Raw genomic sequence first — 12,121 nt, 5'->3', positions numbered from 1 at the left:
ATTCAACACATCAAGGAAAAGACAAATGCCAGGATATCAATACCTTATATTTTGGTGACTTGGGTAACAAAAATATATATAAATATAAATAATTGCAAAATAAGTAGGACTCTCAGCTTCTCCATGAAAAGATAAGGAAAAAGTGTCTCTTGGAATTATTACGTATAAGAGGAGGTTAGGCTTCAATTTCACCAACGGAGGCAAAACACTTAACCTGACTAGTAAACAGACTTAAAAAATGAATAACAAAAAAGTCATGAAGATCTTTTAAAAAGAGGTAGGAAATGAACAAATTTCTGAGAACTGAAAGCTGTAAAAATAATGATTAATTTACTAACAACAAGAGAAAGCAGGTTACAGCCAAAGTATGTTCGGCCACAGAAATATAGGATAAACTTAGGAATACATCCTGTTGGATGCGGTCTAACAGGAACAAGAAATAAACGTGTAATGGATTTTTGAAATTCCTAAATGGTCACAGAATCTTAGGCATCTCCATCACAGCGAGACTACCAAAGGTACCTTCGAGTTTAAAATTTATTTTCCATACATACTACTGCTGCTGCCTCCGCTGCCATACATGCCACCAGTGCCACCACTGCTACCTCCGGATGAACCATAGCTACTTCCTCCTCCTCCTCCTCCTCCTCCACTGCTTCCACCTCCTCCTGATGTGGTCCTGTATCACCTGCCTGACCTGAGGCCTCCTCTGATGACCATCACCTGTGTCCTCCTCACCTGAGCCTCTCCTATGAGCCTCCTCCTCCTCCACATCCACTGTATCCTCCACCACTAACTTCCTCCTCCTCCTCCTCCTGATGGTGGCCCTGTATCCACTGCTGGCTGAGCCTCCTCCTGAAGATCCTCCTCCTCCTCCACCTCCACCTCCACCTACCTCCTCCTCCTCCTCCTCCTCCTGATGGTGGCCTGTATCCACTGCTGACTGAGCCTCCTCCTGAAGAACCTCCTCCTCCACCTCCACTGTATCCTCCTCCTCCTCCTCCGCCCCTCCTGATGGTGGCCTGTATCCACCTGCCTGAACCTGATCCTCCTCCTCCAGAAGAACCTCCTCCTCCTTCCTCCACCTGTATCCTCCTCCAATAACCTCCCTCCTCCCTCCTCCTGATGGTGTCCTGTATCCACGGCTGGAACTGGATCCTCCTCCTCCAGAAGACCTCTCCTCAATCCTCCAACTGTAATCCTGCCCTCCACTACCTTCCTCCTCCTCCTACTTGAAAAAAAAATGGTGGCCTGTATCCACCTGCCTGAACTGATCCTCCCCCTCCCTAAACCTCCTCTCCACCTCCAACCTGTATCCTCCTCACCACCTCCTCCTCCTCCTGAAGACCTCCTCCTACCTGATGGTGGCCTGTATCCACCTGCTGACCTGGTCCTCCTACCTCCTGGATAACCTCCGGTCCTCCACCTCCACCTGTATCCCCTTCCTCCTCCTCCTTGATGGTGGGCCTTATCCAACTGCTGACTGGGTCCTCCTCCTCCTTGAAGAACCGTCCTCCTTGAAGAAAACCTCCTCCTTCCACTGTGAATCCACCTCCAACCTATACCACCTCCTCCTCCTCCTCCTCCTCCTCCTGATGGTGGCCTGTACCACTGCCTGACGATCCTCCTCCTCCTTAAGGGAACCTCCTCCCTCCAACTGTTAGCCTCCTCCCTACCTCCTCCTCCTTCCTCCTCCTCCGGATTGTGGCCTGTTCCAACTGCTTACCTGATCTCCCTCCTCCTGAAGAACCTCCTCCTCCACCTCTCCTCCTGATGTGGCCTGTCTCCACTTGCCTGATGATTCCTCCTCCCCTTAAGAACTCCTCCTCCCACCTCCAACGTATCCTCCTCCACTAACCTCCTCCTCCCTGATGGTGTGCTGTATCCCCACTGCCTGACCTGATCCTCTCCTCTGAAGAACTCCTCCTCCACCTCCACCTGTATCCTCCTCCACTACCTCCTCCTCCTGGATGGGTGGCCTGTATCCACTGCTTGACTGATCCTCCTCCTCCTGAACGAACCCTCCTCCTCCACTGTAAAGCCTCCTCCACTACCTCCTCCTCCTCCTCCTCACCTCCTGATGGGCTGGCCTGTTATCCCCTTCTTGACCCTGATCCTCCTCCTCCTTGAAGAAACCTCCTCCTCCACGGATATCCTCCTCCACTACCTCCCTCCTCCTGAATGGTGGCCTGTATCCAACTGGCCTGACCTGATCCTCCTCCTCCTGAAGAACCGTCCTCCTACCACACCTCCACTGTATCCTCCCCCTGCCACTACCTCCTCCTCCATCCTTCCCCCCCCCCCCTTCCCCCCCCCCCCCCTCCTGGATTGGTGGTCCTGTACTCCACTGCTGACTGAGCTCCTCCTGAGAACCTTCCTCCTCCACCTCCACCTGTATCCTCCACTACCTCCTCTCCTCCTCCTCTGAGTGTGGTCCTGTAGCCACTGCCTGACCTGAGAAGGCCTCCTCCTGAAGAACCTCCTCCCTTCCACCTCCAACTTTATCCTTCCTCCACCACCACCTCCTCCTCCTCCTCCTCCTGAAAGAAAACCTCCTCCTCCACCTACCTCCTCCTCCTCCTCCTGATGGTGGCCCTGTATCCCACTGCCTGATTGAGCCTCCTCCTGAAGAACCTCCTCCTCCACTAAACCTCCTCCTCCTCCTCGATGGTGGCTGTATCCACTGCCTGATTGAAGCCTCCTCCTGAGAAGCCTCCTCCTCCAAGCTGTATCCACCTCCAATCTCCTCCTCCTCCTCCGGATGGTGGCCTGTATCCCACTGCCTGACTGATTCCTCCTTCCTCCTGAAGAACCTCCTCCTCCACCCTGTATTCCACCTCCAACTACCTCCTCCTCCTCCTCCTCCTCCGATGGTGGCCTGTTATCCACTGCTGACGATCCCCCCTCCTCCTGAAGAACCTCCCTCCTCCTCCACTGTAGGCTCCTCCACGAACCTCCTCCTCCTCCTCCACCTCCGGATGGTGGCCTGTATCCACCTCCTGACTGGAGAAGAATCCTCCTCCTCCATGAAGACCTCCTCCTCCCTGAAGAAACCCCGTCCTCCACGGTATCCACCTCCACTACCTCCTCCTTCCTCCTCCTCCTCCTGGTCCGTTGGCCCTTATCCGACTGCTGACTGAGCCTCCTCACCTCCCCTGAAGAACCTCCTTCCTCACAACTGTATCCTCCTCCACCTACCTACCTCCTCCTCCTCCTCCTTCCTCCGGATGGTGGCCTGGTATCCACTTCCTGACTGATCCTCCTCCCCTCCTGAAGAACCTCGCTCCATCCACCGCCACCTGTATCCTCCTCCACTACCTCCTCCCTCCTCCTCCCTGAATTGTGGCCTGTATCCAAACTGCCTGAACCTGAGCCTCCTACTGATGAACCTCCTCCACCTCCACCTGTATCCACCTCCCATAAACTGCCTCCCTCCTCCCCTGTGGGTGGCCTGTATCCACCTGCCTTGACTGGAATTCCTCCCCTCCTGAAGAACCTCCTCCTCCACCTGTCCATCCTCCTCCCTAACCTCCGCCTCCCTCCTCCTCCTCCGGTGGTGGCCTGTATCCACTGCTGACTGATCCTCCTCCTCCTGAAGAACCTCCTCCTCCACTATATCCTCCTCCACTACCTCCTCCTCCACCTCCTCCTCCTGATGGTGGCCTGTAATCCACTGCTGACTGAGCCTCCTACTGATGAACCTCCTCCACCTCCACTGTATCCCCCTCCACTACCTCCACCTCCTCCTGAGGAACCACCTCCCCCTCCTCCTCCACTGTAACCTCCTCCACTACCTCCACCGCCTCCTGATGGTGCTGAGTATCCAATACTGATTGAGCCTCCTCCTGAAGAACCTCCACCTCCTCCTCCACTGTATCCTCCCCCACTGCCTCCACCTCCTCCTGAGGAACCTCCTCCTCCTCCTCCACTGTAACCTCCTCCGCTACCTCCACCGCCTCCTGATGGTGCTGAGTATCCAATACTGATTGAGCCTCCTCCTGAAGAACCTCCTCCACCTCCACTGTATCCTCCTCCACTACCTCCACCTCCGCCTGTGGAACCTCCTCCTCCTCCACTGTATCCTCCACTACCTCCACCTCCTCCGCCTGTGGAACCTCCTCCTCCTCCTGACGGTGCTGAGTATCCAATAATGATTGAGCCTCCTCCTGAAGAACCTCCTCCACCTCCACTGTATCCTCCTCCGCTACCTCCACCTCCGCCTGTGGAACCTCCTCCTCCTCCACTGTATCCACCGCCATCTCCTCCTGATGGTGCCGAGTATCCAATACTGATTGAGCCTCCTCCAGAGGAACTTCCTCCTGCGCTTCCTCCACTGCATCACCTCCACTACCTCCACCCTACCGCTCTCCGAGGATCCTCCTCCTCCCTCCACTACCTCCACCTCCACCTGATGGTGCTGAGTATCCAATGCTGACTGAGCCTCCTCCTGAGGAACCTCCTCCTCCTCCTCCACTGTATCCACCTCCCCCAGAGGATCCTCCTCCTCCTCCTCCACCTCCGCCTGATGGTGCAGAGTATCCACTGCTGATTAAACCTCCTCCCGAGAAGCCTCCTCCATGATCGGCCAAGCTGTAGGTCACCACAGGGCTGCGATCAGCCCTTCTATTGTCCTTCTGTTATTAGCTTAATAGCCTAATAACATGTTTACAGATAGAGGGCGCCACTGTCAACAGGTAAGGGTTTCTGGTTTGTGTATTTTGTTTTTGTCAAAAGGTGTAAGATATACTATATATACTACATATATATATATATATATATATATATATATATATATATATATATATATATATATATATATAATTAATTGATGTCGGAGAAGGACAAGCATGTCGAAATCAGATTTGATGCTTCATTTGACAGGTTCCTGGTGTCACCACGTGATGGTATATGGTTAATTCTTTGAAACCATGAACCGGTAACTTTGGGAAGCTCTGATACTGCTTTTCCCTCAAGTTTCAATCTCTGTGAATTTTGGTCAAATAAATAAAATTCTTCATTAATTCTGAGTGCTAGGACTCCCCATGGGTAACGCACCATTTTGGAGGACAATGGGAAAAGGAGTAGGACCGATCTAAACTCTTATTCGATTGTCTGTATTTAGAGTTAATGTTTGCAATTACTGATCAGCTTTATTCTTCTTCGTGATTCTGCCATGTTTGGTAATCATTTGGAGCTCTCTGGCTTAGATAACTGCAGTTATCAATAAATAATCATTTGGCACTCTCTGGCTTAGATAACTGCAGTTATCAATAAATAAACATTTGGTACTCTCTGGCTTAGATAACTGCAGTTATCAATAAATAATCATTTGACACTCTCTGGCTTAGATAACTGCAGTTACCAATAAATAAACTACCTCCCCTTGAAGACAAAAAGAAACCAAAAAGGATGAAGCAATCTTCCTCCTATAATAGTCACTGACCTAGATATGAAAAAGTCGTAAAAATGATAGAAACCAGATAGAATTTCACCTGGAATTCTCTGTAAAAGAGGCCATTACATTACAACATCGTGAATGAATGAATGACTCTAAGAGTGTAAGTTTCTGAGAGTCATAACTACGATGATCACTGACACTGGTGCAATACTGTCTAAGCAAAGAATTGCAGTCTATGCTTTTTCTGTCTTTCTTTCCCTGTCTCTACACACATTAGACATCAGGAATGAGATTATTCCTCTAGTTAATTCAACACATCAAGGAAAAGACAAATGCCAGGATATCAATACCTTATATTTTTGGGTGACTTGGGACAAAAACAAAAAAAATATATAAATATAAATAATTGCAAAATAAGTAGGACTCTCAGCTTCTCCATGAAAAGATAAGGAAAAAGTGTCTCTTGGAATTATTACGTATAAGAGGAGGTTAGGCTTCAATTTCACCAACGGAGGCAAAACACTTAACCTGACTAGTAAACAGACTTAAAAAATGAATAACAAAAAAGTCATGAAGATCTTTTAAAAAGAGGTAGGAAATTAACAAATTTCTGAGAACTGAAAGCTGTAAAAATAATGATTAATTTACTAACAACAAGAGAAAGCAGGTTACAGCCAAAGTATGTTCGGCCACAGAAATATAGGATAAACTTAGGAATACATCCTGTTGGATGCGGTCTAACAGGAACAAGAAATAAACGTGTAATGGATTTTTGAAATTCCTAAATGGTCACAGAATCTTAGGCATCTCCATCACAGCGAGACTACCAAAGGTACCTTCGAGTTTAAAATTTATTTTCCATACATACTACTGCTGCTGCCTCCGCTGCCATACATGCCACCAGTGCCACCACTGCTACCTCCGGATGAACCATAGCTACTTCCTCCTCCTCCTCCTCCTCCACTGCTTCCACCTCCTCCTGATGGTGGTCTGTATCCACTGCTGACTGAGCCTCCTCCTGATGAACCTCCTCCTCCTCCACCTCCACTGTATCCTCCACCACTACTTCCTCCTCCTCCTCCTCCTGATGGTGGCCTGTATCCACTGCTGACTGAGCCTCCTCCTGAAGAACCTCCTCCTCCACCTCCACCTCCACTACCTCCTCCTCCTCCTCCTGATGGTGGCCTGTATCCACTGCTGACTGAGCCTCCTCCTGAAGAACCTCCTCCTCCACCTCCACTGTATCCTCCTCCTCCTCCTCCTCCTCCTGATGGTGGCCTGTATCCACTGCTGACTGATCCTCCTCCTCCAGAAGAACCTCCTCCTCCTCCTCCACTGTATCCTCCTCCACTACCTCCTCCTCCTCCTCCTGATGGTGGCCTGTATCCACTGCTGACTGATCCTCCTCCTCCAGAAGAACCTCCTCCTCTCCTCCACTGTATCCTCCTCCACTACCTCCTCCTCCTCCTCCTGATGGTGGCCTGTATCCACTGCTGACTGATCCTCCCCCTCCAGAAGAACCTCCTCCTCCACCTCCACTGTATCCTCCTCCACCACCTCCTCCTCCTCCTCCTCCTCCTCCTGATGGTGGCCTGTATCCACTGCTGACTGATCCTCCTCCTCCTGAAGAACCTCCTCCTCCACCTCCACTGTATCCACCTCCTCCTCCTCCTGATGGTGGCCTGTATCCACTGCTGACTGGTCCTCCTCCTCCTGAAGAACCTCCTCCTGAAGAACCTCCTCCTCCACTGTATCCACCTCCACTACCTCCTCCTCCTCCTCCTCCTCCTCCTCCTGATGGTGGCCTGTATCCAATGCTGCTGTCCTCCTTCCTCCTGAAAACCTCCTCTCCACTGTATCCCTCCTCCACTACCTCCTCCGCCTCCTCCTCATCCGGATGGTGGCCTTATCCACTGCTTTACTGATCCTCCTCCTCCTGAAGAAATCTCCTCCTCCACCTCCTCCTCCTGATGTGGCCTGTATCCACTGCTGACCTGATCCTCCGCCTCCTCCCCTGAAGAACCTCCTCCTCAACCTCCCACTGGTATCCGGTCCTCCACTACCTCCTCCTCCACCTCCTCCTCCTGATGGTGGTCTGTATCCACTGCTGACTGATCCTCCTCCTCCTGAAGAACCTCCTCCTCCACCTCCACTGTATCCTCCTCCCTACTCCTCCTCCTGATGGTGGCCTGTATCCACTGCTGACTGATCCTCCTCCTCCTGAAGAACCTCTCCTCCAACTGTATCCTCCTCCACTAACCTCCTCCTCCTCCTGCCTCCTCCTGATGGTGGCCTGTATCCACCTGCCCCTGTGACTGATCCTCCTCCTCCGGAAGAAACCTCCTCCTCTCCACTATATCCGCCTCCACCCCCTAACCTCCTCCTTCCTGATGGTGCCTGGTATCCACTGGCTTGACCTGATCCTCCTCCTCCTGAAGAACCTCCTCCTCCTCCAGCCTCCCTGTATCCTCCCTTCCACTACACCTCCTCCTCCACCTCCTCCTCCTTGAGGTGTCTGTATCCACTGCTGACCTGAGCCTCCTCCTGAGGAACTCCTCCTCCACCTCCAACTGTATCCTCCACTAACCTCCTTCCTAAACCACTCCTCCTTCCCCCCTGAAAAATGGTGGTCCTGTATCCAGCCTGGTGACTTAGGCCTCTCCTGAAGGAACCTCCTCCTCCCCTCCACCTGTATCCTCCTCCACACCACCTCCTCCTCCTCCTCCTCCTGAAGAAACCTCCTCCTCCCCTACCTCCTCCTCCTCCTCCTGATGGTGGCCTGTATCCACTTGCCTGTTTGAGCCTCCTCCTGGAAGACCTCCTCCACTCCACTACCTCCTCCTCCTCCTCCGGATGGTGGGCCTGTATCCACCTGCCTGATTGAGCCTCTCCTGAAGGACCTCCTCCCTCCACTGTATCCACCTCCACTACCTCCTCCTCCTTCCTCCCGGATGGTGGCCTGGTATCCACTGCTGACGATCCTCCTCCTCCTGAAGAACCCCTCCTCCACTGTATCCACCTCCACTACCGTCCTCCTCTCCTCTACTCCGGATGGTGGCGCTTTATCCCTGCCTGAACCATGATCCTCCTCCTCCTGAGAACCTCCTCCTCCCTGTAGCTCCTCCTCCACTAACCTCCTCCTCCTCCGCCTCCTCCCGTGATTGGTGGCCTGTATCCACCTCCTGACCCCTGATCCTCCTCCTCCTGAAGAAACCTCCTCTCCTGAAGAAAACCTCCTCCTCCACCTGTAATCCACCTCCACCTACTCCTCCTCCGCGCTCCTCCTCCTGGTGGGGCCTGTATCCCTGCCTGACCTGATCCTCCTCCTCCTGAAGGAACCCTCCTCCACTGGTATCCTCCCTCACTACCTCCTACCTCCTCCTCCGCCTCCTCCGGATGGGTGGCCTGTATCCCTGCTGACTGATCCTCCTCCTCCTGAAGAACCTTCCTCCTCCACCTCAACCTGTATCCTCCTCCACTTACCTCCCTCCTCCTCCTCCTGATGGTGGCCTGTATCCACTGCCTGACTGGCCCTCCTACGGATGAACCTCCTCCACTCCAACCCTGTAGTCCACCTCCACTACCGATCCTCCTCCTCCCTGATGGTTGGCCTGTATCCACCTAGTCCTTGACCTGATCTCCCTCCTCCTTGGTAAAGGAACCTCCTCCTCCACTGTATCCTCCTCCACTACCTCCTCCTCCTCCCCTCCTCCGGATGGTGGCCGTACCACTGCTGACCTGATCCTCCTCCTCCTGAAAGAATCCTCCTCCTCCACTATATCCTCCTCCACCCTACCTCCCTCCTCCGGATGATGGTGACCTGTATCCACTGCTGACTGATCCTCCTCCTCCTGGAAGTAACCTCCTCCTCCACCCCTCCACTGGTATCCTCCTCCACTAGCCTCCTCCTCCACCTCCTCCTCCATGATTGGTGGGTCTCTGTTAGTCCCACTGCTGAACTGAGCCTCCTCCTGAAGAACCTCCCTGCCTCCACCTCCCCCCCCCCCCCCCCCCCCCCCCCCATCCCACTGTATCTCGCCTCCACTACCTCCTCCTCCCTCCTCCTCCTGATGGTGGTCTGGTTCCATCCTACTGACTGAGCCCGTGACTGGCCTCCTCCTGCAAGAACCTCCATCCTCCCCACCCCACTGTATCCTCCTCCACCACCTCCTCCTCCTCCTCCTCCTGAAGGAACCCAGGACCCTCCTCCATCCGACGTACCCTCCTCCTCCCCTCCTGATGGTGGCCTGTAATCCACTGCTGATTGAGGCCTCCTCCTGAAGAACCTCCTCCTCCACTAAACCTTCCTCCTCCTCCTCCGGAATGGTGGCCTTATCCATCCCTGCTGATTGAGCCTCCTCATGAAGAACCTCCTCCCTCACCACTGGTTATCCACCTCCACTACCTCCTCCTCCTCCTCCGGATGGTGGGCCTGTTATCCAACTGCTTGAACTGGAATTTCCTCCGCCTCCTTGAAAGAACCTCACCCTCCTCACCCTGTATCCACCTCCACTACCTCCTCCTCCTCCCTCCTCCTCCGGATGGTGGGCCCTGTATCCACTGCTGACTGGGAATTCCTCCTCCTCCTGAAGAAACCTCCTCCTCCACTGTATCCTCCTCCACTACTCCTCCTTCCTCCTCCCTCCTCCCCGGTATGGTGGCCTGGTATCCACTGCTGACTGGATCCTCCTCCTCCTGAAGAAACCTCCTCCTCCTGAAGAACCAACCTCCTCCACCCTGTATCCACCCCTCCACTATAACTTCCTCCTCCTCCTCCTCCTCCTGGTGGGTGGCCTGTACCACCCTGCTGACTGATCCTCCTCCTCCTGAAGAAACCTCCTCCTCCACTGTAATCCTCCTCCACTACCTCCTTCCTCCTCCTCCTCCTCCCTCCTGGATGGTGGCCTGTATTCCACTGCTGACTGATCCTCCCTTCCCCTCCTGAAGAACCTCCTCCTCCACCTCCACCCTGTAATCCTCCTCCCTACCTCCACCTCCTCCTCCTCCTCCTGGATGGTGGGCCTGTAATCCCACCTGCTGGAACTGGAGCCCCTACAGATGAACCTCCTCCACCTCCACTGTATCCCCCTACCACCGACTATTACCCTCCACCTCCTCCTTGATGGTTGGCCCTGTATTCCACCTGTCGACTGATCCTCCTCCTCCTTGAAGACCTCCTCCTCCACTGTATCCATCCTCCACTACCTCCTCCTCCTCCCCTCGCCTCCCCGATGGGGTGGCCTTAGCCATCCCTGCTGACTGATCCTCCTCCCTCCTGGAAGAACCTCCGGATCCTCCACTATCCTCCTCCTCCTCCCCTCCTCCGATGGTGGCCTGGTATACCCTGCTGACTGATCCTCCTCCTCCGAAGAACCGTCCTCCTCCCTATTATCCTCCTCCACTACCTCCTCCTCCACCTCCTCCTCCTGATGGTGGCCTGTATCCACTGCTGACTGAGCCTCCTACTGATGAACCTCCTCCACCTCCACTGTATCCCCCTCCACTACCTCCACCTCCTCCTGAGGAACCACCTCTCCCTGCCCCCCCCCTCCTCCTCCAGCTGTAACCTCCCCCCCCCCCCCCCCCCTTTTTCCCCCCCCTCCCACGAACCTCCACCCCCGCCTCCTGATGGTGCTGAGTTATCCAATACCTGATTGAGCCTCCTCCTGAAGAACCTCCACCTCCTCCTCCACTGTATCCTCCCCCACTGCCTCCACCTCCTCCTGAGGAACCTCCTCCTCCTCCTCCACTGTAACCTCCTCCGCTACCTCCACCGCCTCCTGATGGTGCTGAGTATCCAATACTGATTGAGCCTCCTCCTGAAGAACCTCCTCCACCTCCACTGTATCCTCCTCCACTACCTCCACCTCCGCCTGTGGAACCTCCTCCTCCTCCACTGTATCCTCCACTACCTCCACCTCCGCCTGTGGAACCTCCTCCTCCTCCTGACGGTGCTGAGTATCCAATACTGATTGAGCCTCCTCCTGAAGAACCTCCTCCACCTCCACTGTATCCTCCTCCGCTACCTCCACCTCCGCCTGTGGAACCTCCTCCTCCTCCACTGTATCCACCGCCACCTCCTCCTGATGGTGCCGAGTATCCAATACTGATTGAGCCTCCTCCTGAGGAACTTCCTCCTGCGCTTCCTCCACTGTATCCACCTCCACTACCTCCACCTCCGCCTGAGGATCCTCCTCCTCCTCCACTACCTCCACCTCCACCTGATGGTGCTGAGTATCCAATGCTGACTGAGCCTCCTCCTGAGGAACCTCCTCCTCCTCCTCCACTGTATCCACCTCCCCCAGAGGATCCTCCTCCTCCTCCTCCACCTCCGCCTGATGGTGCAGAGTATCCACTGCTGATTAAACCTCCTCCCGAGAAGCCTCCTCCATGATCGGCCAAGCTGTAGGTCACCAACAGGGCTGCGATCAGCCCTTCTATTGTCTTCTGCAAGGAAACGAGAAATGGGAAAGATGTCTGATTATTTGATGTCGAAGTGGGATTACCTTACCTTCACGTCTTTCATTCTTTGTTATTTGAGTCACTCATATTTTTTTCTGAAATGCTTTAAATGGAAGGACTTTTGACATCAGTGTAATGATATTGCCCAACGAAGTCCATATGATTATTTTAGTACCCTTTACTACTGCAGAAACTTAAGAGGTACCTCTGAGTGCAATTACTAAGTCAGTCAATGTGAGAATCCAAATGTCAAACCATCCA

The 12,121-nt window shown here is 53.7% G+C and overlaps 1 protein-coding gene across 1 annotated transcript in view; it reads right to left on the bottom strand.

Annotated features, from left to right (window-relative positions):
• Positions 1-10,786: 10,786 nt before the first annotated feature.
• Positions 10,787-12,121, bottom strand: part of LOC135214042 (loricrin-like) — a 2,911-nt gene continuing 1,576 nt past the window's right edge. The window contains exon 2 of the mRNA XM_064248156.1: positions 10,787-11,845. Coding sequence (XP_064104226.1) covers positions 10,787-11,845 — 1,059 coding nt within the window. The remainder of the gene's footprint in view (positions 11,846-12,121) is intronic.

The sequence above is a fragment of the Macrobrachium nipponense genome, chromosome 45 (genome assembly GCF_015104395.2).
Source record: "Macrobrachium nipponense isolate FS-2020 chromosome 45, ASM1510439v2, whole genome shotgun sequence".
NCBI classification, from domain to species: Eukaryota; Metazoa; Arthropoda; class Malacostraca; order Decapoda; family Palaemonidae; genus Macrobrachium; species Macrobrachium nipponense.
This window is presented reverse-complemented; position numbering and strand designations above follow the sequence as displayed.